At 39.3% G+C, this 25,708-nt stretch overlaps 1 protein-coding gene and 2 pseudogenes across 1 annotated transcript; 1 reads left to right on the forward strand and 2 right to left on the reverse strand.

The window, feature by feature from the left end:
- Positions 1–216: 216 nt before the first annotated feature.
- LOC105311340 (zinc finger protein 14-like) lies at positions 217–21,220 on the forward strand. The gene is given in 5 exon segments (XM_011387312.2): positions 217–348; positions 18,175–18,301; positions 18,507–18,567; positions 18,971–20,429; positions 20,431–21,220. Coding segments are annotated over 5 exon segments (1,914 nt in total). The 5' UTR covers positions 217–345; the 3' UTR covers positions 20,695–21,220.
- On the reverse strand, positions 15,797–15,915 carry LOC111735553 (annotated as a pseudogene).
- On the reverse strand, positions 16,789–16,888 carry LOC111735554 (annotated as a pseudogene).
- Positions 21,221–25,708: the final 4,488 nt, after the last annotated feature.

Consider the following 25,708-nt stretch of genomic DNA (forward strand, 5'->3'; position numbering starts at 1 on the left):
TGTGCAAACCTGTGACCTCGCCTTCCAAAGAAACAGCGAGAAGACTAAAGAGTCTGCCCCAGGCCCCTAGCAATTCCGTTCAAATGCAAACATTCTAGGCGGGGAGTAATTCCTGCCCAATGACAGAAGCTGATTTAGCTGAGCCACGCCTCCCCACTACAGCTACTAGGCAAGTAGGGGCCAGGCCAATTGCCACAGCGCCTGGACGTCCCTTCTCGCTTTAGAGGCGCCTGGGATCTCTAGCTGTTAACGGTCTTTGGAGGCTGTGCCACAGCTTGTGTCGCGCTGTGATCTGCACTGGTCGCGAGAGTGGGAAGGACTCAGGGAGACCCAGGAAACTTGGAAATGGTGAGCGTGCGGGGCGGGTGCGGAGACGGCCACGAGGGGCTGGTTGGAACCGGCTGGAACCGCCTGTGATGCAACCGGCCTCCCCCTGGTCAACTTCGAGTTTGTGGGCTCCAGTCCTCCCGGGCGCCGATGGGACCCCATTCTCCTTCTGCTCGCAGGGTGGGTGGTGGGCCGCAGCGTAGACCAGCATCCTGTTGCGTCACTGCGCGCCGGCGACTTGGGCCTGGAACCTGTCTGGGTGGCTCTGCGTCCCCAGCCCCGCATCTCCCCAGTTTGTGCGGTGACCACCGGGAGGGTCGTCAGGGTAGATTCGTGACTCGGCCTCTGTGGTGCGCACGTGGGAGGAGCTATGGAGTGTGTGGTCTTCAGTCCCTCCTTCGTCCCCCAAATGTTTGGGAAGCAGGGTCTGAAATCGACCACCCCGACCTCCCAGCCTAGCTCTTCCTGGGACTGACAATAAGTCCTGACATCTCCGGATTGCTGCTTTCCTTCCCAAAGCCACGTTCCCCGCTCCAACTCACGCAATTGTTATTCACTCTTTTTCCTCCGGATGCTTTTCAAACAGACCCAGTATTGAAGTTGTCTTTTTTCCCCTGAGCCATGCACTATTTTTCTTTTCTTTTCTCTTTTTTTTAAAATTTACATTGAGTCGCATGAAACCCCCGTTCCTCTCCCCAAGGCCCTCCCTGAGCACAGACGTCCTGTGGGAAGTCCTTTGGGCGGAGGCTCCTTTGGAAACTTTCCTGGGCGTTCTGTCCGGTCAGCACTACCCCTCCTTGGGTTTGTCACCTTTAAAAGATACGTGATACGTTCGCTTTATTTAGGAATCGTTCAAACACTGGCAGTGTGTGTTTAAAAATATCTGTGGTGGTCCAAAGCTACTCCAATGTGGGTAGAGGCCTGACGGCAGGGTCTAAGCTAAAGGCCCCTTTGACCTGCAAAGGGAGGCAAGCTCTCGAAAGCCCAGTTCTTCCCGGCGAGCCTCTCCCTGCGGCTGTCCTGTGGCTGTCCTGCGGGCTCACACTCACCAGAGGGCGCCCTTTATAAGGAGAAAGTACAGAGCCCTGCTGGAGGTTGGGGGCGGTGATGACGATTCCCTTCCCGAGGAGGGGGTTGTGGTTTCTCAGGCCTAGACGTTTTGAGACATTATTTTTTCCCAATTATAGTTGACATTCAATATTATTTTATGTCAGTTACAGGTGTACAGCATAGCGGTTAGACATTTATACAACTTTCGAAGTGATTCCCCCATTAGTCTAGTACCCAGTGGGCACTCTACGTAGTTATCACTATATTATACACTATTCGCTATGCTGTATTTTACATCCTCGCCACTATTTTGTAACTGCCATTTTGGACTTCTAAATCCCCTCACCTTTTTCACCCAGATCCCTCAACGCCCCCTCCCATCTGGTAACCATCAGATCGTTCTCTGTATCTATGCATCTGTTTCTGTTTTTTGTTTTTGTTTTTGTTTTTTAATTTTGTTCTTTAGATTTCACATATAAGTGAGATCTTATGATATTAGCTTTTCTCTGACTTGTTTCAGTTGGCATAACACCATCTATGGGTCCATCTATGTTGTTGCAAATGATGAGATTTCATTTTTTATTAATTCCATTGTATACATGAACCACATCTTGATCCATTTGTCTACTGATGGACACTTAGGTTGCTTGCATTATCTTAGCTGTCGTAAATAGTGCTGCAGTGAACATAGGGGTGCATATATCTTTTTTCTTTTCCTTTTTTTACTTTTGTTAGCATTTATTTGATGCTGAATTTTTTGTTTCTTCGTTTTTTGTTTCTGTTTTTGTATCCTCGGTTTTGGGGGGGATATCTTTTTCTTCTGTGCAGCCTCCTCTTCTGGGTTAGGAACAGTCTGCTCTTTGTCAATAAGGGTCACGTCAATGTGGCAGGGAGAGCTCTGTAAGTTCTGCACTGCATCTCGGCAGCTTGGTTCACCTGGATGTGCTCAATGACCAGAGAATCTACATCTAAATCCTTAAGCTCAGTGTTACTCTCTGATTTTTTTAAGCACGTGCAACAAAATTAAACACATTTGGGATGACGCATCCTGTGTCCGGCCCCATTGTTTAGCCTGGACACACCTACCTAATCCAACACTGTTAGGACGGAATGGCACACACTTCTTCTATAAAGTGACATCCTTCGGATATTTGGTGGCTTTTCAAATATTAAGTGGAATTACTGGGCCGTAAGATAGTGCTATTTTTAATTTTTTGAGGAACCTCTGTAGTGTTTTACATAGTGGCTGCACTAATTTACAGTCCCAACAACAGTGAACGACGGTCCCTTTTCTCCGCATCCTCACCAACGCTTGTTTTTTGATTTATTGATGATGGCCATTCTGACAGGTGTGAGGCGATATCTCATTGTGGATAACTTGCATTTCTCTGTTGATTAGTGATGGTGAGCATCTTTTCATCTGTCTATTGGCCATCTGCATGTCGTTTTTGGAGAAATGTCTTCAGATCCTCTTCCCATTTATTAATGAAATATTTTGGGGGTTTTGTTTTTTGTTTGTTTGTTTGTTTTTTTGATGGCATTGAGTTGTATGAGTTCTTTCTAAGTTTTGGATGTTAACCCTCTATCAGATGTATCATTGGCCACTATCTTCTTCCATTCGGTAGGTTGTCTTTGTTTCGTTGATGGTTTCCTTCACTGTGCAAAAACGCTTTAGTTTGATATAGTCCCATTGGTTTATTTATTCTTTTGTTTCCCTTGCCCAAGGGGAGAGATGTATCGGAAAAAATATTACTAAGACCAGTGTCAGAGTTTACTGCCTATGCTTTCTTCTAGGATTTTATGATTTCAGGTCTACATTTAAGTCTTCGGTCCATTTTGAGTCTGTTCTTGTATATGGAATAAGAAGGTGGTCCGGTTTCATTTTTTTGCATGTATCTGTCCAGTTTTGTACTTCTTATACCATTTATTGAATAGACTGTCTTTACGCTATTGTGTCTTCTTGCCTCCCTTGTCATAGATTAAATAACTGTATAGGTGCGGCTTATTCCCGGGCTCCCTATTCTGTTCCATTGATCTATGTGTCTGTTTTTATGCCAGTACCGTGCTGTTTTGAGTGCTCCGTCCTTTTAGCATAGTTTCATATCAGGTGGCGTGATACCTCCAACTTCGTTCTTTTTTCTCAAGGTTACTGTGGCTATTCAGCGTCTTTTATGGTTTCATATACATATTTGGATTATTCGTTCTAATTCTGTGAAAAATACCATTGCTACTTTTAAAAATATTTTTATTTTTCAATTATAGTTGGGATACAATATTAGAGTAGTTTCAAGTGTACACCATCGTGTTAGACATTTATGTAACTTACGAAGTGATCACCTCAATAAATCTAGTACCCGTCTGACACCGTACATAGTTATTACAGTACATTAATTGTATTCCTTATCTTATGCTTAACGTTCCCATGACTTTTTTTGTAATTACCAATTTATACTTCTTAATAATCCCTTCCCCTTTTTCACCCCTCAACTCCTCTCCCATCTAGCAATCCTCAAATTAGCCTTTGCGTCTATGGGTTTGTTTCTGTTCTTAGGCTCACGTTGGATCTGAAAATATCTCTTGTGCTCTTTTGTTTCCGCTGACTTTAAAGGACTGAATCCGGCAGACATTATGAAAAGGAAAGGTTGCACTGAGTGTATGTTTGGACTTTGTCGGAGAAAAGATGACTGGTTAATAACCTTGAAGTGGCTGTTGAGTGGTGGTTGTGCACGTGCTTCAAAACACTGGATGAAAGCGTTTCTACCTGCAGCAGCACAGAGACGATGGTGAACCTCACTGTTCCTGTGTTAAAGCTTAAGTGTTCACTTTTCCCAAGCATTAAAGCAATCGTTGTAACAGGTGAAGACTTGCACTACCATTGGGTTTTTATTAAGTTTCTTCATTCTGAATTGTGTACGCTATGATTGCTGCATCAGTTTGATATCAGTGTTGAAACATTACCAGTTATACTTGCTGTTAATAGTCTATCTGTAGATTAGGATTAAAATGGATTTAATCCATTTTTAAAGCTGTGTGAATTTTTCTCAACAGGAACAACTATTTGCAATATGGATTTTTGTACTGATTAAAACAATGATAACTTTTATTACTAGCCGTTGAGCGTACACGGTCATGTGGCAATGTAAAAATATATTAATGAGTATTTGGTAAATTCCGACAGGCTTTTGCTATAGCATAATTTTGTGTTGTACGATGAAGTTACAATTACATCTGTAATTTTGGATATCATTTATTGGTTAACAATAAAGTGACAGAAGCTCAAAAACATAAAATAAAGCTATACTGTTTTTAAGGCAAATGAATTTCTATTTGATGGCCGTGGGAAAAAGCAATTGAATTTCTGTTTCCACGGGCAAGAGAGAAACACCTGAAAGCCTATGGAAATCTTTGAAATTTGTAGTCTATTTCTGAGCTTAATTAAAAACCCCAGTGCATCATAATACACTACTTAATTCTGAAAATATCCCCAGTTTGAACTATTGGAGAAGGAATAACTATCGTAAAGTGCTTTGTCCTTTCATTTAGAAAGAGATTTGTTAATTTTTATGGTCTGCAGTTTTATATCTGTCAGTGTTTAAAGGAATACGTCTTGGAAGTAGACAAGTTAAAAGAAGGCAATTTTTAAAAGCAAAAGTTGATTAAAATTATGATTCATCATAGGAAAATATGGTATATATAAACTTTTGTTTTTATTTTTCATAAATAATGCGTGGGAAGGTTATTTTGTTCGGCTCCTTTGCTCTGACTCCATCCACAGTCCAGGAACCAGTTTTGATCACTTCCTGATCATCCTGTTAGTTTCTTTATATAAAAACTAGCCGGTGCAATGAACATTTTCTTACTCGTGTTTGTTCTTGGAGTGAGTAGTGCAGGTCCACCTACTTGATGTTTGACCCCTGACAAGGTAACCCATGCCCCTCCTTCCCCCTAGTGCTTCTTATCTGTCAGGCTGATGAGGACCTGGAGGCCCTCCGGCACTGAGCTGCTGCTTGCCGGGGAGCCCTCTTGTGGGCTGTGCTGCCCCCTGCTGTGCTGTCCCCGAGCTGTGTCGTGGACCCACCGAGCCTGGAGTCTGTATACCGAGGACCCTAGATAGACAGTTTGGTAATTCGCTGTCTTTAGGGAGCAGGGTATGGGAGTGGGGCCCTCCTTACAGGGCTCCTTGGTGGATGTCTTGGGTAGAAGCTCTCTGTGTGTTTAGAGTGAAGGTGTGACTAGGCTGATTTCTTCCCCACAGTAGGATGGGTCTAAGGAGGAAGAAGGATGATTAGTGAGTGAGGTGAGCCCATCAGACGGTCACTCCTTAAAGAGCAGGTATTTCAGACAGAGAGAGAGAGGAGACAGGTTAGGCAGCCCATAGCTGGAGGGCTGGGTCCTCTCTCCTGATAGCAGAGGACTCCCCATGTTTCTTATGTGCCTCTGCTGCTGCTGCCCCTGCCTCTGCCTCAGTGCAGATCCCAGCCCTGCGGCTATTGGGGACAACACACAACCTCACGGTGGCACAGCAAAGGGACTAGTTCAGACAGGATTTAATCCTTGAGTCCTTAAATCCTACACAGTGACCAGTTCTGTGGGGGAGGCCTCCAACCATTAGGCACTGAGTTGAGGTCCTCTTCGGGGGGGGGGGCGGGGGAGGGAAAAAGATAGATACCAGGGTAGAGAGGACAGCCAGTCTCCCAATGTTTATCCAGTGGCCTAAAATACAACTGAGGGAAGGAAAAGAGAAGGAAACCAAGGAAAAATATATTTTACCAAGTCCACAATTTGATCCAAACTATACTAAATCCAAACTATACTAAAAGAATTTCAAAACAGAAAAGATAAATGGAGACTTGTTGGCTTTCGAGCCTCTAAAACATAGGTTTTGAATGAACGTTGCCATCTCTTGAAATGCAGTAATTGACAAACCTTCCCACAATAACTCAATGCTACATTACATTGCAGTTATACTTGGGCTCTCAGTCATTGAAGTGAGGTCGCACGTGATCTCAGGGGAGTTACTGAAACAATATAGAGGACAAAGTGGCCTGAAGCATGAGAAATCTTTGCCTTTTCTCACACTTGTAGCACCGTTTGTCTCAAAATATCCCATAGTGAGCAGGACAGCTCTGAACCAACAGTTCATGAATTTAAATTAAGTCTTCACCAGCACTTCCCCATTGGCTTCAGAAAAAATGCAACTGCATGGTCTCTATCCCTTATTAAGTAAGTTACTATTGCCCACTGTAAATTAAACGGGGCCCTCCAGCATTGAAAAATGTTATAAGAAACCTTTGAGGAAGAAGTGATCATCCCCAGTGCCTGTCCTTTCTAAATTTGGTCTGTTCTTAACCGTGGAAAGAGTGAATGACACCTCACAGTGGAAGACGGCAACCTGGAGGCTGTGGTCCCACCCAGTCGGCCCCTAGTCCCAGTCCCTAACATTCTTGGAATTACTGACCCCGTCCACTCGGCAACGGGTACACACTCTGCTATCACAGGTTTGGCCAAGTCTGGTCTGTTCAGTGCCTGTGTCAGCAGCCTCCCAGCTGCACTTGGCCTTCATCTCTGAAGGGCTATCGCACACCCTTACCTGGTTCCCCTCAGCACCATTGCCGCCGCACACAGTCTCTGCAGAGGAGATCTGAGCTGCGTTTGTTTACCTTGCTCCAGCAGCACAGGTGTCACCTGACATTCACGACATTCTCCTTTGTGGACATTCGTTTGACGTTCAGGACATACATGTATTGGAAAATGGGCCTTGCACAAAGTGGACAGGCTTTTGCTAAGATATAGTATGAGTGCCTGATGCCTTGGTTGCATTTTAAAACCTTGTTTAATAAACAGAAGATCACTTCCTTTTTGACACCATGAAGAATTAGAAGTCCCTCTCGGCACCCACCACATTGTCCAGATTCTTTTGGTGTTTGGCATGCAACACAGTGCCTGTTTACAAATTTTACTTGATCCCATTTTTGCTGTTCCTTGCAAATCGGCCCACCCTGAATGAGCCCCCCATCATAGAAGGCTCTAGGCTGTTTAAATTGCCATACAGCGGGCACACCTGGCGCTGTCCTCAGAGGCACCTGCACTGTAGAGGCGTCAGTTACTACTTTGTACCTCCTGGAGTGACCCATGATGGTCTTAGGTTGGAATTTCTGTCTCCCTCTCAGTTATGCTGACTCTAGATGCTTATCGATTTTATTAATCCTGTGAACAAAGATCTTTTTTGTTTTAATTTTATACATCGACTTCCTGTAATTACATTGATTTCTTTTCAAATTCTTATGACTTTTACTCTGTTTTGGGTTTAATTTGCTCTCCTGTTTTGTTTGTTTGTTTGTTTGTTTGTTTGTTTGTTTTACGGTAAAGAAATTTGTATTTAGAATGAGCCATCTGGACTCAGTTTAGATGATCTCAGTTTTGTTGGCAACATTCAAAGCATCGTCGTCGGGAGCCAGTCGAACATGTGCCTTCTTCTCTCCACCACGCCTGACCAGGCTGTTGACAGTGACCATGGTCAACGTTATAGAGCTTCCTCACAGCCTGTTTGATCGGGTGCTCGTTGGCCTTGACACGCACAGGAACACAAGTGCAGTTTTGTCTCCTAGCTGCTTCACGGCCGACTCGATAGTCGGGGGAACTTGGTGGTGGCATAGTGGTCACTTGTTTCTCCTGGGCGCGCCCTTCCGAGGGTATTCGGGCTGCCTTCAGAGTCACAGCGTCTTGGGCCTTCGGGAGGCGGGTGACATGTGTATCTTGCTTTCTGTGTCTGTGGATGCCTTTCAGCACCGCTTTCTTTGCCTTCGAAGCCTTTGCTTTGGCTTCAGCTTTGGGAGGGACAGCAGTTTCTTTCTTTGCTTTTGGCGCCCTCTTTATGAACAGCTGCTCTTCTTTTTATGGTTTCCTAAAATGGATGCCTACGTTATTGATTATCGCTGTTTCTTTTTTTCTCTAGCGTAATACGTTCCCTCAGACATTGCTTTTGCTGCCTCCCACGCCCTTGATAAGTTGAATTTTTATTTCATTTAGTTCAAATAATTTTCCTTTCTCTTGGACTTCTTCAAGCCCATGTATTATTCAGAGGTGTGTAGTTGAATTTTCAGAATTTTCTTTTCACTTATCTTCCTGTTATTGATTTCTGGACTAATGCCTTATTGGTGTAAGACCATATTTTATATGATTTCTCTTCTTTCAAATTTGTTAAGGTATGTTTTATATCCTATATTCAGCATTGGTGATTGTTCCATGTGAATTCGAGAATGCGTATTCTGCTCTCGTTGCGTAAACTATTTCATAGATTACAATGAAATCCAGTTGTCCCATGGCATTGTTGAGTTCGTCTCTGTCTTTGGTGATTTTCCGCCTGCTGGGATTTATGATTCGTGAGGTGATGTTGAAGTCTACAGTGATAGTAGTGGATTCATCTATTTCTTTTGCATTCTGTCAGTTTTACCTCATGTGTTCTGCCTCTCTGTTCTTATGCACATATATATAAAAGGTGCTATGCCATTTTCAAGAATGGTTCCTTTTATCACTGTAATGTCTCTGTTTTGTCTCTGAGTTTTCCTTGGTCTGAAATCTGCATCTGAAATTCATATACCTCCGGCATGTTATTATTTTATTCGTGTTGGCATGATATATTTTTCTCCTTATCTTTATCTTTCATCTATCTCTGTCTTTATATTTAAAGTGCCTTATAGACAACAACATCGAACTGTTTTTTTGAAATCTGATATTACTTACCTCTCAGTTGTATTGAGACCCTTGATGATTAAAGTGGTGATTGATATACTTGGATTAATATCTATCACATCTTTTAATGTCATATGTATATTGCATTTTGGGTTCCCCATCCAAAGTGAAATTTCCTTCCGTCACCATATATTTGACCCCCTCTACCCTTATCTACCGCCTCCCCCCTTTCCCTGTGATAAACTGTTGTCTGTGTGTGTGGCCGTGTGTATGAGTTTTTTGTTTGTCTTATTCTTTTGTTGCTTTCAGTTTTATATCCCACATATAAGTGAAATCATATGGTCCTCGACTTTTTCTGTCTGAGTTATTTTGCTTAGCGTGATAAGCTCAAGATCCATCCATTGTGTTGCAAATGGCAGTATTTCTTCTTTTCTTATGGCTGAGTAGTATTCCATTGTATATATGTATCACATCCTTTTTACCCAATCCTCTATTGAAGGGCACTTTAGTTCCTTTCATGTCTTGGCCACCGTGAATAATGCTAAGTGAACATTGTGATGCCTATATCTTTATGGATAAATGTTTTTAAAATTTTGGGGTAGATACCCAGAAGAGGGATTGCTGGGTCATATGGTAGTTGTCTCTTAATTTTTTGAAGAAGATAGTTCTCTCTTAATTTTTTGTTTTCCATAGTGGCTATACCAGTTTACATTCCCACCAGCAGTGAATGAGGGTTCCTTTATCCCCACGGTAATAGCCATTCCAACAGATGTGAGTGTGGTGGTATCTCATTGTGGTTTAGATTTGCATTTCCCTAATAACTAGTGAAGTTGTGCACCTTTTCATGTGTCTGTTGGCAGTTTGTATGTCTTCTCGGGAGATGTGTCTGTTCAGTTTCTCTGCCCGTTTTTTTAAACTTGATTATCTGTTGTTTTTTTTTTGTTGAGTCGTATGCGTTCTTTACACATATTGGATATTAGCCCCTTATCGGAGGAGTTGTTTGCAAATATCTTGTCCCAGTCAGCTGGTTGCCTCTTCGTCTTGTTGATGGTTCCATTTGCTGTGAAGAAGCTTTTTAGTTTGATATAGTCTCATTCATTTATTTTTGCTTTTACTTCCCTTGCTTTTGAGGTCAAGTTCATAAAATTCTCTCTAAATCCAAAGTCGGTGAATATAGTATCTGTGTTTTCTTCTATGCAATTTATCGTTTCAGGTCTTACCTTTAGGTCTTTGATCCATTTTGATTTAATTTTGATGGATGGTGATAGATAGCAGTCTCGTTTCATTATTTGCAGGTGACTTTCCAATTTTCCCAGCACTTTTTATTGAAGAGGGTTTCTTTTCTCCATTGTATATTTCTGGCTATATCGAATAAGAGTGGTGAGAATGGGCAGCTTTGTCTTGTTCCTGATCTTAGAGGGAAATCTTTCAGTTTTTCACCATTAAGGATGATATTAGCTGTGGGTTTTGAGATATATATATATAAAACCTTGATTATGTTGAGGCACTTTCCTTCAGTACTCATTAAATGCTTTAATCATAAATGGGTGCTGTGTCATGTCACATGCCTTTTCTGCATCTATGATATGATGATGACTTTATCCTGGATTTTGTTTATGTGGTATGTCACGTTGGTCATTTTACATGTGTTGAAACATCCATGCATCAATGGATGAACCCCACCTGATGGCGATGAATGATCTTTTTAATATATTGTTGTATTCGAGTTGCTAGTATTTTGTTTAGGATTTTTACATCTGTATTCCTCAGAGATACTGGTTTTCTTTTTTTTGTGCTATCTTTACCAGATCGTGGTTATCAGGGTGATGTTGGCCTCATAAAATGAGTTGGGAGGTATTGCCTCTTCTTCAGTTTTTGGGAAGAGCTTGAGAAGGACAGGTATTAAATCATCTTTGAATGTTTGGTAGAATTCACTAGTGAAGCCATCTGGTCCTGGACTTTTCCTTTTGGGGAGGTTTTTGATGGTGGTTTCAGTTTCCTTACTGTTGATCGGTCTTTTAGGTTTTCCAGTTCTCTGTGAAAGAAGATTGTATATTTCTAGGAACTTGTCCACTTATTGTAGGTTATTGAATTTGATTTTGTTTATTTGTGTCTTTTCTCTTTTTTCCTTAGGGGTTTGTCAATTTTATTGATCATTTCAAAGAACCAGCTCTTTGTCACAATAATTTTTTCTATTGTCTTTTTGTTCTCATTTTCACTTAATTCTGCTGTAATTTTTATCATTTCTTTCCTTCTGCTGACTTTGGGCTTCATTTGTTCTTTTTTTCTAGTTCTTTAAGATGTAATGTCAGGTTGATTATTTGAGATTTTTCTTATTTCTTGAGTAGGCTTATAATGATATATAAACTTTCCTCTTATAACTGCTTTGGCTGTATTCCAAAAGTTTTGATATGTTGTATTTTAATTCTCACTTGTTTCTGTGTATCTTCTGCTCCCTCTTTTCCTTCTTTGACCCAATGGTTCTTTAGTAGCACATTGTTTCATCTCCACATATTTGTGGTTTCCCCCACTTTCTTTGTACAGTTGATCTCCAATTCCAAAGCGTTGTGATAGGAGATTGAAACCATACCAGGTATATTCTCCTGGGCTAGTTTTGTGTTCCAACGTATGGTCCATCCTTGAGAATGTTTTACGTGCACTAGAGAAGAATGTATAATCCGCTGTCTGGGGATGAAAGGCTCTGTAAATGTCTATTATGTCCAATTGGTCTAAGCTGTCATTTAAGGCTGATATTTCCTTATCGATTTTCTGTTTGGGTGATCTATCCATAGTTGTCAGTTGGGTATTCGCGTACCGTACTATAATTGTGTTTTGTCAGTTTCTCTCTTCAGTTCTGTTAGTTGTTGTCTTATATATTTTGGGGCTCTCTCATCGGGAGCATGTATATTGATAAGTGTTATGTCTTCTTGATGTATGGTTTCCTTTATCCTTATGAAGTGTCCTTCTTTGCCTCGATACCTCTTTCATCTTGAAGTCTTTACCTCATCAGATGTAAGTATGGCTGCACTCGCTTTTCTCTGGATGCCATTTGCCTGAAGTATCGTTTTCTACCCTTTGAGTCTTATCTTTGTCGTTGCAGCTGAGATGTCTCTCGAAGGGAGCACATGATTGGGTTTTGTTTTTTTATCCAGTCTGCTACTCTGCTTTTTTATTAGTGAATTCAGTCCCTTTACATTAGAGTAATGATTGATATATAAGTTTTCCTATAGCCCTTTTATCTTGTTTCCTGGTAGCTCTATGTCTCCATTGTTTGTTTGCTTTTGCCTTTCTGTCTTGTTATTTTAGTTTGGTGGTATTCTCTGATTTTCCCCCTCTGTTCCCTCTTTTTTCTGTTATGTGTCATACTTCTGGGTTTTTTATGTACGGTTACCATTAAGTTTATGTAAAAGGAAGTTTCATATATACAGTAGTTCTTCTGCATGTGTCTTATCTCCATTCCCTTTTGAAAATTCAGACCTTTACTCCCTCCCTGCTCTTGTTTTTGTCGTCTCCAATTTTCCCTATTTATCTTGTGAATGTATTTCTGAGTTACAATGCTATCGTCTTCTCTTTTTAAAAATGTTTTTGCCTTCTTTAACCATCATGTAGTATTTAAGTGTATAATACCCTACTTTGAATAAGGGTTGCCATTTCCTGCTTCTGTCGGTCTTTTAGTCATTTTACTCACTCACAGTTGATTATTTCTTTGTCTTTTTTTTTTTTTTTCTGGTAGAATGCCTCTCTTCAGCATTTCCAGTAATGCAGTTCTTGTGTTGGAAAATGCCTTCAGCATCTGTATGTCTGGAAAGGTCTTTTATTTCTCCTTCATATCTAAAGGAGAACTTTTCTGGATATATGATTCTTGGCTGGTAGTTTTTCTCTTTCAATAGTTTGAACATTTGATTCCATTCTCTCCTAGCTGAAAAATCTGATGATAATCTAAGAGGATTTCCTTTATAGGTTACCATCTTCTTTCCCCTGGCTGCCTTGAGAATTCTTTTTTTCTCATTAATTTTTGACAGTTTTAATATAATGTGCCATGGAGAAAGCCTCTTTGGATTTAGATAATTAGATGTTCAGTTTGCTTCTTAGATTTGAGGATCCGCTTCTTTTCATAGGCTTGGAAAGTTCTCGTTGGCTATTTGTTTGAATCGGCTCTCTGTTTTGTTCTCCCTCTCTTCTCTTTCAGATATACCCATTATTCTTAGATTGTTCCTTCTGATAGAGTCAGATAGTTCTTGCAGAGTTCTTCTTTTTTTTTTAACTCTCAAGTCTCTCCATTCCATCTTTGTCATTTCCAGATTTCTGTCTTCAATGTTACTAATTCTTTTCTCTATCTCGTTAGCTATATTTCTTTAGCTCACTAGTTCATTTATTATCTCTTTTTTATTGAATTCTTCAGCTCCAGAATTTCTGTTTGGTTCTTTTAAAAGTTTCAAGCTCTTTGGTAAAGCATTCGTTTTGTTCTTTGATTTTTATTTCCGAATTCATTAATCCGCCTTATTTGAGTTTTCTTGCATCTCTTTGAGTTTTTTCAGAACTGCAATCTTGAATTTTACACGACTTAAATCACGTATTTCAATATTTTTATTTTGTTTATTATATATATTTTGTTTATTATTATTTTGTTTTTAAGTTTATTTTCTGGAGCTTTTAAAGTTCCTTTCTGAGCTGCCTTTTTACCTTGGTCATACATGGTATTCGATTGACTGTTTCTCCGCCTATGCGTTTATGGGAATGAACTCTGCTTTTAAAAATATTATATTACTGTTAATAGTAATGCCTCTTTAGCACATCGATAAGAAGAGCTTTTACCTTTGTTTTTCAGTCAGAGGCACAGAAGCCTCCTGTACTGTCCAGGTCTCTGGGTAGCAAAAGAAAAAATGTCCTTTTTTCCTGGGGATATGTATGTCTCCTCTGTGAACTGGTTGCCTGGGTCCCAGGGCTCCACCCCCTGGGGGCATGTGGTGAGCTTAGAGTTTCAAGCCTGTGAAGAGCCCCCGAAGTCCTGGTGCTTGTCCAGGTGGCTAGATGCAGTGTAATGCTACCTCAGGTGTCCCAGTTACCTGTGCCAGTATCAGCCTGGATGGCTCGGTGTGGGGTGGGTTTGGGAGAGGCCACCAGTGTGCCTGTGGCTCTGTTTCTTCCCAGTAATGGTGACCGCCAGGCCTCAGCTGCCTTCCCTGCGTATCTCCACCCTTGCCACTAGGACCAGCCTCAGTTTGCGTCTGCCACTCAGAACCTGTCTCCTCAGTTCTTGGGGCTCTGGACTTCCTGGTCTGTAGCCCAACACTCACTGCTGCACCTGTTCTGGGGCCTGCTGCTAGCTCTGGGAGGGTGCAAGGAGTTGACCTCTGGGAAGGTTGGGAGAGGCAGTTAGGCCCTGTGTCTTCGTTTTCTGCCTGACAGTAGTGGTTGCTAGAACACAGCTGTCATACCTCTGTTTTCTGCCTCTTCCCTGATCATTGGGTTCCTCAGTAGTATTGCTGATCGCTCAGGCAGAAATGCTCAGGGCTACATAGAGTGCATACTGCAATCTGTTTCCTCCTCCCTTGCTTGCCCAATTTGCCTGCAGATGCTTTGCTTGAGCAGATCTCAGAAGTCTTTATGTGTTAGGCTGGAAATCTTTTATTGGATTATGGCTGTTCAACTTGTAGCCTGAAGGGGAGAGAGATCGAGGGGCCCGTCAAGCCACCATGCTTCTGACATCCTTACTACTTCCCTATGTTGGCCTTGTTCTTTGTTTCTTTTTGTTGTCTACCTTTTTCTGCCTTCTTTGGCTTTAATTGAGCATTTTACCGGATTCTTTTTTTCTACCGTCTTAGGATATCAATTACACATACTTTAAAAAACTATTTTGGTGGTTGCTCTTGAGTTTTCATTATACATTTACAACTAAGTCGCTTCCTATGTCAAGTCATAGTACACCACTTCACTGGTTGTGCAAGTACCTCATGCTGTCTCCTAGTTTTCTCCTCTCTGTTCCTGCTACCTTGTCGTCATTTATCTCAATTGTCCATAAGCTTATAATTGCCAAATAAATTGTTGGTAATATTATTTTCAGCAAAGTGTCATCTGTTATATTAATTTTAAGAAATATAAAAGACTTTTTAATCTTCGTTGTTTTGTAACTCCCTACCTTTGTCATTTACTTTCTTTCTGATGAATTTTTGAATGTTTTTCCAGGTGGATGTACTAATGAACAATTCCTGCAATTTTTGTCTCAGAAAGTTTTTATTTCTTCACTTTTGAAGGAAAATTTTGCTTGACACAATTTTAGGAGAGTGGTGTTTTTCTTTCAGACCTTGAAATATTCCTCTTCACTCTTCAATCTTGCATGGTTTCTGAAAAGAAGCCTGATTTAATTCTAATCTTTGTTTTTTCATGACTAAGGTGCTGTTTTCTTCTCACTTATTTCAATATATTCTCTTTGTCTTGAATTTCTGTCTAGTTTGCATATGACGTACTTGGTCCTGCACTTTAGTTTATAATATTGAGTGTTCTCTGAGCTTCCTGGGTCTATAGTGTGCTATCATCGTTAATTTAGGAAAATCTCAGTATAGTTACTTCACTGCTTTCTTCTGTTCTTTTCTGTCTTTTCCTTCATATATTCCTGTAATTTTTTTTTTTTTTTTTTAAGGCAAGGCAACCCTTTGTTGCCCTCACAGATTACAAGGACCTTCTCAGTTTACAATGTCTTATTTTTTTTTTAATTCTTTTATTTTTACACCTACAGCCCCTGGTCTTCCTAGGTGGTCTCCCATCCAAGTACCAACGAGGCCCGACCCTGCTTAGCTTCCGAGATCAGACGGGATCGGGTTTGTTCAGGGTAACGTGGCCGTAGATCCGTCATGTGTTTTTAAACCTTTTATATAAAGCATGTTATCCTCGGGCTCATGGGTATCGTGTTCTATCTTTTTTGTTCTTTTTTTGTCTTTGAATGAGACTGCTGAAGCAGATTTTCTGTTGAGTGCAGGCCATATTATGAATTGAATATCTGGGGTATATTTCAGAATGTCCGGTTTGTTTTCTCTTTCTTAGTCATGGAGGCACTGAATTATCCTATGATCTTAATTCTCTGATGGATCTAAGAAAGTAAGTTTATTTCTTTGCTTTTTAATAGGGAGGTAGGGAATGACAGCTTCTAAGTTACTTAAAGGCCAGACCAGAAACCAAAAGTCTCTGATCCCATCCTTTTATCATTGACTGCTGACAGCTTTAGGGCCTCATCCCCACTCCTTTGCCTTGTGCCCCACATCTGTACAAAGTCATAAGAAAGCCTTAGTATTCCCTCCTTTGTGGTAGCAGAGATTAAAATCCATGCAAGCTCCCACCTTTATGTGTGAACGCTCACCTTAGTCCACTCCCTAACCGCAAAACAAAACAAGTCTGTGTACCTTTCCTTGTTCTCTATTTCATGCCTGTTTGAAAGTCTTATATTACTCTCCCTCGAGACTCAATTATGGAAGCAATCAACCCTTTCATACCCTATTGGCCATGTATAGTGTCATCTGCTGAGGTATTCTTATGCTCTAGGGTTGAGCGATCATGCTCTTTACTCCATGGGGGAGCTTGGCAATGACAGAAGAAGGACAGACAGCCTGTAGGGTTGCTGGTCAGGAAAAGCTTCTTCCTGAGTAGAGAGTGGACATTTAAATGTTCTTTTGAAAGAAAGCACTGGTGACGCCTTTACCTATTTTTATTTTTCTATTCTATTCTTAAAATATGGGATGGATTTGCAAGTCATCCTTGAGCAGGGGCCATGCCGATCTTCTCTGTATTGTTCCTACTTTAGTATATGTGCTCCTGAAACGAGCACATGTTTTCATACGCTATAATCAAAGGCAAATTCACCATCAAGCCATTGTGGATGTGAACAAAGTCTCTTGCGATCTGCAGCTATTAACCTGTTCCTCAGTGTCGGCAGGGCTCAGGATCGACTGTTATGCCAGAAGTGCTCTTTCTCGCAAATCCGTTTCGGTATCTTGCACGTGTGCCTGTGTGTGCCAAAAATAGGGCGGAAGCAGCCCTGAGGCACCTGAGTATAGGGATTTTGTTCTCTGAGTTGTCATGCCTTCTTCCTAATATCTAAGCTCTAAGTTCCAAATAACTATTTGGAACATAAATTTTATGTCTAGACCATAAAATCCTACAGAGAGAGAAAGGAAGAACCGAGTCTGTAATAAATATTACACAAGGTAAAAGCAATGCTTCCCAACAAGAAGATTTTCATTTAGCTAGTTGCATCTGATTACAGATGCAGCTCAGAGATGCTGCAGTGTGATTTCAGACCACGGCCAATAAAGTGAATATTAATAAAATTAGATCACATGATGTTTTGGGATGTGCGGTGTATATAAACTGCTCGTGTCTATATTTGACTGTAGTCTGTTAGCTGTGAAATAGCAGTATGTCTAACAGCATGTACATACTATAAAATACGTATGCTAAAATGCTACATCACCGAGCCTCTAGTCAGTCATAGCTATTTTTCGAGGCAGTCCTGTCTGAGTGATGAAACTGCCATAAGGTTAGGGGAAATAGTAGAAAGTGTGCCTGTACTTCTAATGGTCTAGACAGCCGTAAGATGATATGGCCAGCCGGGGTTTATTAAAAGTTGGATTTCCACAGGCCTCCTGGACTCGCATGTTTGGTAATGGGGAAAGAAGAAAATACTTCCAGTTCTTCACTAAGTTTTTATGAAAACCGCATGCAGAAGTGACCCGCTGCTTCACGGAGTGCTGTAAATGCAGGGGAATAAGGAAAGAGAAGAAAGAATTTTTCTCGTAAGAAATTGATGGTGTTAAAACGATAATATTTGTTTCATTTGTATAGCATTTCTGTCATTTCCCAACATGCTGTGGACCCTGCCATTAGGGAAAAATATGATGTAATGTGATCACAGAAAAATGTATCAATACTTCGCGATGCTGTTAAAATAATGAGGAAGTAAGTGTGGACCGAGCGCAAGTTTTTGATGATCAAGTTATAAAAGAAATGTTTGGTGATGACGGAATCATTAGTAACTTTTCTCTACATGGAGTATAGCTGTCAAGTGCTATCGGTCTTACAAATTTTACCGTACACGTATTTGGGATGTTACAGGACTCAGTGGCCTTCGAGGATGTGGCTGTGAACTTCACCCTGGAGGAATGGGCTTTACTGGACCCTACGCAGAAGAAACTCTACAGAGATGTGATGTGGGAAACCTTCAAGAACCTGGTCTCAGTAGGTATGCGTGACAACTTCGTCTTCACCTTGTTAATTAGAGGTCAGGTGTTTCTTGCTTATCAGCATTGTTCTAAGACATGGAATGTGGAAATGCGGGGCATTGATAAATAAACTGGGGATGGTCACAGCTCACCACAGAACTAAAATCTAGTAATTTTCCTAGGATTTCTAATACTTTGTAATTATTTTTTGGTGTCTGCTTTTAGGGGAAAAAATGGACGATTATGACATTGAAGATCAGTACCAAAGCCAGGGGAGAATACTAAGGTGAGCTACACTCACAGAATATTAAGCCAGTGTTCTATGTGGGCATCCTGGTATGCCACCAAATTTTAAAAAGAAGCAAACAAAAGATTCTCTTCCTCATATTTATTATTTCTCAGAAATTTTTTTACCAAATTACTTTCTTATATATGATATAGATGGTTCGCGTTTGCAAATAGTTCACTAGGAAACGACATTAATAAACCCTATGTATGAGTATCACTGTTTTGATAATTGCGAGGATGAAGTCCTCTTGTAGAGAATTTAGTATCCTTAATTCAGCCAATTTAGACAGCAGAAAACCTATACTTTTGCTATAAATCATAAAAATGTAGTTTGAATGTTCTACAGAATGCTAAAATATTATTGGAGAAATCATTAACAATGTACATCTTGATTTTTACAGAAGTCATATAGAAGAGAGAATCTGTGAAAGCGAAGCGAGTGTTCAGCGTGAGGAAAACCTCAGCCTTATTTCAAATCTCAGTCTGAACAAGAGAACTTTTCCTAGAGTAAAACCACGGGGACACAGCGTGCATAGAGAAGTCTTCGTACAGCATTCATCTTGTGATAGGCACATCAGATGTCACACTGGACATAATCCCTATGAATATCAGAAACATGGAGAGAAGCCATGTAAATGTAAGGCAAGTGTGAGAGCCTGCAGTTATCTCCAAATTTTTGAAAAACATGAAAGAAATCACAGTGGAGGAGAGAAACCCCATGAATGTAAGCAATGTGGTAAATTCTACAGAGATCATTCTTACTTAGAAAAACACAAAAGAATCCCCGCTGACGAGAAACCCTATAAATGTAAGCAATGTACTAAAGCATTCAGGTATCTCGGTAACCTTCAAAGACATAAAAGAACACACAGTGAATGTAAACAATGTGGTAAATCCTACAGAGATTACTGTTACTTACAAACACACAAAAAAACCCATACTGAAAAGACACACTATGAATGTAACCAGTGTGATCAATCCTTCAGAGATGAGTCTTACTTACAAACACAGGAAAGAATCCATACTGGAGAGAATCTCTATAAATGTAAGCTGTGTACTAAAGCATTCAGTTATCTCAGTCATCTTCGAAGACATGAAAGAATACACACTGGAGAGAAACCCTACGAATGTAAGCAGTGTACTAAGGCATTCAGTTGTACCAGTTCTCTTCTCAAACATGAAAGTCTACACACAGGAGTGAAACCCTATGCATGTAAGCAGTGTGGTAAAACCTTCAGAGTGTCCTATTCCTTAAAAACACACGAGAGAACTCACACTGGAGAGAGACCCTACAAATGTAAGCAGTGTACTAAAGCATTCACTTGTCTCAGTCATCTTCGAAGACATGAAAGAATACACACTGGAGAGAAACCCTACGAATGTAAGCAGTGTACTAAGGCATTCAGTTGTACCAGTTCTCTTCTCAAACATGAAAGTCTACACACAGGAGTGAAACCTTATGCATGTAAGCAGTGTGGTAAAACCTTCAGAGTGTCCTATTCCTTAAAAACACACGAGAGAACTCATACTGGAGAGAGACCCTACAAATGTAAGCAATGTACTAAAGCATTCATTTGTCCCAGTTCTCTTACCAAACATGAAAGAATACACACTGAACAGAAACTCTATAAATGTAAGGAGTGTGGAAAAGCCTACAGAGATCACTGTCGATTACAAACACACGAAAGAACTCACACTGGAGAGAAACCCTATGAATGTAAGCAGTGTCCTAAAGCATTCAGTAGTCTCAATTATCTTCAGAGACATGAAAGGACTCACACTGGAGGGAAACCCTATGAATGTAAACAGTGTGGTAAAGCCTTCGGACAGGCCCATTCCTTAAAAACGCATGAAAGAACCTCACACTGGAGAGAAACCCTATGAGTGTAAGCAGTGTCCTAAAGCATTCAGTTGTCTCAGTAACCTTCAAAGACATGAGAGAATACACACTGGAGGGAAATCCTATGAATGTAAACAGTTTGATAAACACTACCGAGAGTCCCATTTCTTAATAAAACACGAAGTCACACTGGAGAGAGACCCTAGAAACGTAAGCAGTGTACTAAAGCATTTTGTTATCAGTTCTCTTCACAGACATAAAAATCACGCTGGAGAGAAAACCTAAGAATGTGAAAAATGTACTAAAGCATTCAGGTGTTTTAGCTCTCTTCAAAAACATGAAAATCATGCTCCAGAGACATTCTGTGAATGTAAAAAAAAGGCGGTGAAGCATGCGGGGATTACATTTCCTTACAAACACTCCAAAGAACTCATACTGGAGAGAAACAGTATGAACGTAAAGCCTATGGATTTTACAGTTTTTTACCATAATGACAGGAGAGACCCTGGGAATTGAGCAATGTGGTAAAGCTTTCAGTTCTCATCTAAGTTTCCAAATACGTGAAAGAAATCTCAGTGGAGAAAACTGTGAGTGTGCAAAATGCGGTAATGCATGGTTATTCCAGTTTTCTTGGCTTGTCTGAGAGTACTCAACACCGGAGAGAAGCAGATGAATGTAAACATTGGTAAAGCCATTATTTGTCACAAACCATCTGAAGACAGGACAGTGTACACTGTAGACACACCATTTGAATGTTTGTGATGTGGGAAAAGCTTTAATCATCCCAGTTTTCTCCGAAGGTATGAAAGTGGTCACTGAATAAGACCTGAATGTAAACAGTGTGGGAAAGACTTCAACTGGTTCACATCCTCACAAGAGAAAACTTACCAAATGAAATATAAGTATCATGAGAAAGCTTGATGGACATTAAGCCACGTATAATGTTCCAGAAAAAATTTCACGTGAGAGTTATTAAATTTGTAAAAGTGTTTCATCCACATTTTTTTTTTTTACTGATTTATGAACCGATTATTGAGGTGAGAGAATTCTGAGTCACCTTTCAACTATAATACATAAGATTGATAAGTATTACATTTTCCATAAATCACTTAATATTTTCTCTTTCTCCTTTGAAGTCTGTTGGATCCATGAGTGAACCGAAGTGCATTTGTAATATGCAATTAAGTTTAATTTGTATAATATTGTATTTGTTTTGTTTTAGGCTCCATTTAAAAATGAGAGTTTGGTATTTGGGTTTTTCCTGCTGGCCTAAGGACAGTTCCTGGATACGCCTAGTTCACTGTATACATCCTAACTTTCTTACCGACAAAGTTTTTTTGGGGTGACAGGGTGGCGGGTATAAGAGCAGTCTTTATTTTCCATATCGATTCATTTGGAATAAATTATTATGTCTAATTTTATGAAAGAATATAACTTTTTTCTTGTTTTAGACTTTCTTTTTTTTTTTGTCCTTCCTTTTGACTGCATGTGGCGGATAGACTTTAACAAGAGACCTGTCATAGGATAAAACTAAAATTGTAGGCATCCCTCCTCAGAGGTAATATTACAAATTAGGTTTTTCAGAATCCATTTCTTTTATGGTTTCATGTTAGAATTCACCAAGAGCATCGCATGCATTTGGAAGGCAGAAGTTAAGAAAGCTTTAATGATATTTTGAAGCCATCATATCAGGAGACAGGGAGATATATAGGAGCTTTGAGGAGATCATCTTTCAGCTAATTTTTCATAGTTTTTGCTCTTCCCATCAAAAGTGTCCTCAGCTTTTCGATTCCATTTTCTTAGAGGTGTGTGTTTTCACTGATGTCTTTCCAAGGTCTACGTCAAAGCTCCATCAAAGTCTGAAATTTTCTTTAAGACCTCTTGAGTAGTCCACCATGAATCTAATTCAGTTTCCTTTTTGCGGGTATTGTCTGAATCCCCTCTTCTCTAGATTACGTACATATGAGACCTAATTTGTACAGGAAACACCTTATGCTATTAATAGTATTCGTACGTTTTCCTCGTGACGTCTACAATGGTTCTTTTGAAAAGAACAACATGGGAACTTGTTCAGTCATCAAATGTTAACTGGCGTGTGTTTTTCTCATGTCGAGAGGATACGTGAAAATGTCCTATTATAACTGGATTTCCAGATAAACTTTGACGTTTTCTTTATTTAATCTTTATACACACATATGTATACATATATATAAGCACACCCACACACACACATATATATAACATCTGGATGTGTCGATAATATGTGCATACAAGTTCAGGTGTTTTATTCAGGCAAATTTTATTGTATTCTTTTATAGTTACGGATTTTGTCATGAAATTTATTTCTTATTCATTCTTAATACCAAAAGCTCAAATCGTGATTTTTATGAGTACCCTGTTGCCAGTCACCCATGGGATCGCACCTGTGGTCCACAAGAGAGATAGAATGATTCTAATAAGAATGACCACAAATTCTGAGTATAAGAGTAACGTGGTGCTGCAAATGACTGCTTATATGATTTTAGGCTTGTGTTTGAGGGTTCGATTGCTATTCAAGGAAAAAAGACATTTTGTGTATTTAATGCTCAGGGAAGGTAAACCTTATCATCATCGGTGATCATAATCATTTTCTACAAGGCAAAAACAATGTAGTGGAACTAAACTAGTAAGAAGCCCCAGTTAGTCATGTTAGAAGAGGGTGATATCGGTCACTTTTGTGATTTAGAACTTTCTTTTTATAACATTGTTTGATATATAGTTACAAAATACACTTTAAATGTCTTAGTTCATCATGGTCACCGCTTGTTTTAAATGAAGAAGTCCATGACATTTTTCTTTTCAAGAAGAAAAGAGTTGACTGCAGCGAAGGCGAGGCCGCCAGCACCTGGTCCTTCACAACAGCTTTTGCGTTTCCCGTGGCGACACAGTTTACCATAAAGTGCTTAGGTTAAAATATATAAATCTGCTTCTGAGTATACTACATAATATTTTAAATATTTCCTCTTTGACTCAACTGAGGTTTATATGTTTAGGTAAATTCGAGAGAACAGAAACCTAGCCCGAGAAAAAAGGACCACTATCCCAATCAAGGTTTTCTTGCTCAGAGACTACTGATGTTAATGTTTCAACATCTCTCGTTGCCATGCACTTTCGATGCAGCACGAATTTCAAGGCGCTGGCGGATTTGGGTATAAAGGCAGGAAACAAGTTCTTGCAGTCCTGGTGCTTATGTTTTCATGGGAAAAGAGATCATTACAAATAGTAAACGTCGATTTATAAGATGGACAATGGGCTTTGAAGGAAAGTAAACGATGACATGTGAGGTAGTGAGTTTGGGGTGTGTATATATCTTCGCTGTCAGGGTACGAGCCTCAGTGAGTGACGGTGTCAATGTTGATACTTTGAATTTTTACCATGCAGTATAGTTAAACACTGTTTCAGGAACTGCTTGAGTATAGAAGTAAATAGAGCACAGCAAGAAAGTCCTGCATTCTTGTGATTAACAGGAAAGATTCCCCATAAAGATAAAGATACACCTACGGTTCATCCTCATTTTTGCAACTGTTACCAAACATTTTGTATGAAGAATATGTAGTCATGAGTTTGGACATTGTTTCGGTGTTTTTTTTTAATAATAATAATAATAATAATAATAATTATTATTATTATTATTCAGAGACTACCAAAGTGTGATTTGATATTCACGTGCAAACGGCTTAAAACCTAAATCTCCTGTCAGCTCTTCATGATACCCTGAAGAAGGAAATGACATAAAAAGTTTGCTAACTGTGCAAAATATAAAATTCCTAAAACGTTTTATGCAATGAGATGATATGTGTAAACGTCAAAGTTGACATATGAAGTTAGCATGGGTAACAAGCTTTTGATTTTATATTTACTGTTGGTACACAACAAAATTATCACAGAAGACAAAAATCCATTAAAACGAAGTCAACAGGGAATTCTCGAGGACCTCATAAAACACAAGATGATGAATGCAATTATCACTCCACCTGAGAAAAGTTTTCAATCTAAGTGAACATCATTTTTTTCCATTTTAGAACATTTTATAGAATTTTAGTAAGACAAGATAAATATGTGAAAAAATGTAGGTACAAAAATGATGCAAACTAATAACTTATATTTTATGAACCCAAAGGGAAACGGTGCAGATGGATAATTCAAACGATAACTTTAAAAAAAAAAACCCTAAAACAATTGTGCACAAGCTCAAGATTACAAAGAACTCTGGACTCTGCACTTCTTGTTTTTGTTTGTTTTTTACATCTTTATATTACATGTTTGAATGTAATATAAATATAATAATTCAGCAGAAATGCAAACTAGAACTGCCCACTACTTGAGTGGAAAAAGAGTTCGATATTCTGCAGTTTTCTGCCTCTTAATTTTAAAAAGCGTCAGGAATCTCTGCATTATTTAGGTCTTTAATGATCTGAGAATTGTAGCAGCGGTAGGATGCAGAAGGCTTGCTAATGGACTGGAAATAGGGAATGAGGTGTGAGATAAAATAGTCAAAGAGGATACTGAGATTTTTAGCTTAGTTCAGTCCATAGCTAGTGATGCCCATACCAGGACAATGAAATACAAAAAGAGGAGCAAGTACAGTAGCCAGAAGAGAGATGAGCAGGTGGGAGCTGAGGATGAAAATCCAAATTTGTTTTGTATTGATCTAATGTAATTTAACTAGGTAGAACAAAAGAGTTAAAAATTGTGAGTGTGTCATTTAACTTGCTTTGAATGCTGAAGGATTTAGGATTTATCACTACAGAATGATTTCAATTGTTAAATTCTTAAACATTTTAATAAGAAGTAAGCTTCTAGTCAAAATCTGTAATATTTTTTTTATTCAAAATCTACATTGAAAACTAATCTTCCCTTCAACGAAAGGGCTCAAATTATACATATATTTTGTTACTATTTCTACAGAATAGAGCACAAGGTAAATCTTTTCCACATGAATGAAGTTCAAACAAATAATTTCAGAATTCACTTTAAAGCATCATTAAAGAATACACGATGAGTCATTATATCAGTAATAAAGAAGAAAAGAACAAAACAAACATTTTATGAGATAATAATAGTTATTTTCCAAAATATTTTACAAGTAAAGGAAAATAAACTTAAATAATGTATCGATTATTATATAATGCAAGTTTTTTTTTTAACTTTGAACTCTCATGCCTTCTTTTAGACTATTTCAGTGTATAACTTTAAAAAACAAAAGAAACATTTTGCTTTTTTTTTCAGTTCAGGTTTTGTTCTTAATTTTAAATGCATA

Source organism: Pteropus vampyrus, unplaced genomic scaffold (genome assembly GCF_000151845.1).
Source record: "Pteropus vampyrus isolate Shadow unplaced genomic scaffold, Pvam_2.0 Scaffold1000003254, whole genome shotgun sequence".
NCBI lineage: Eukaryota > Metazoa > Chordata > Mammalia > Chiroptera > Pteropodidae > Pteropus > Pteropus vampyrus.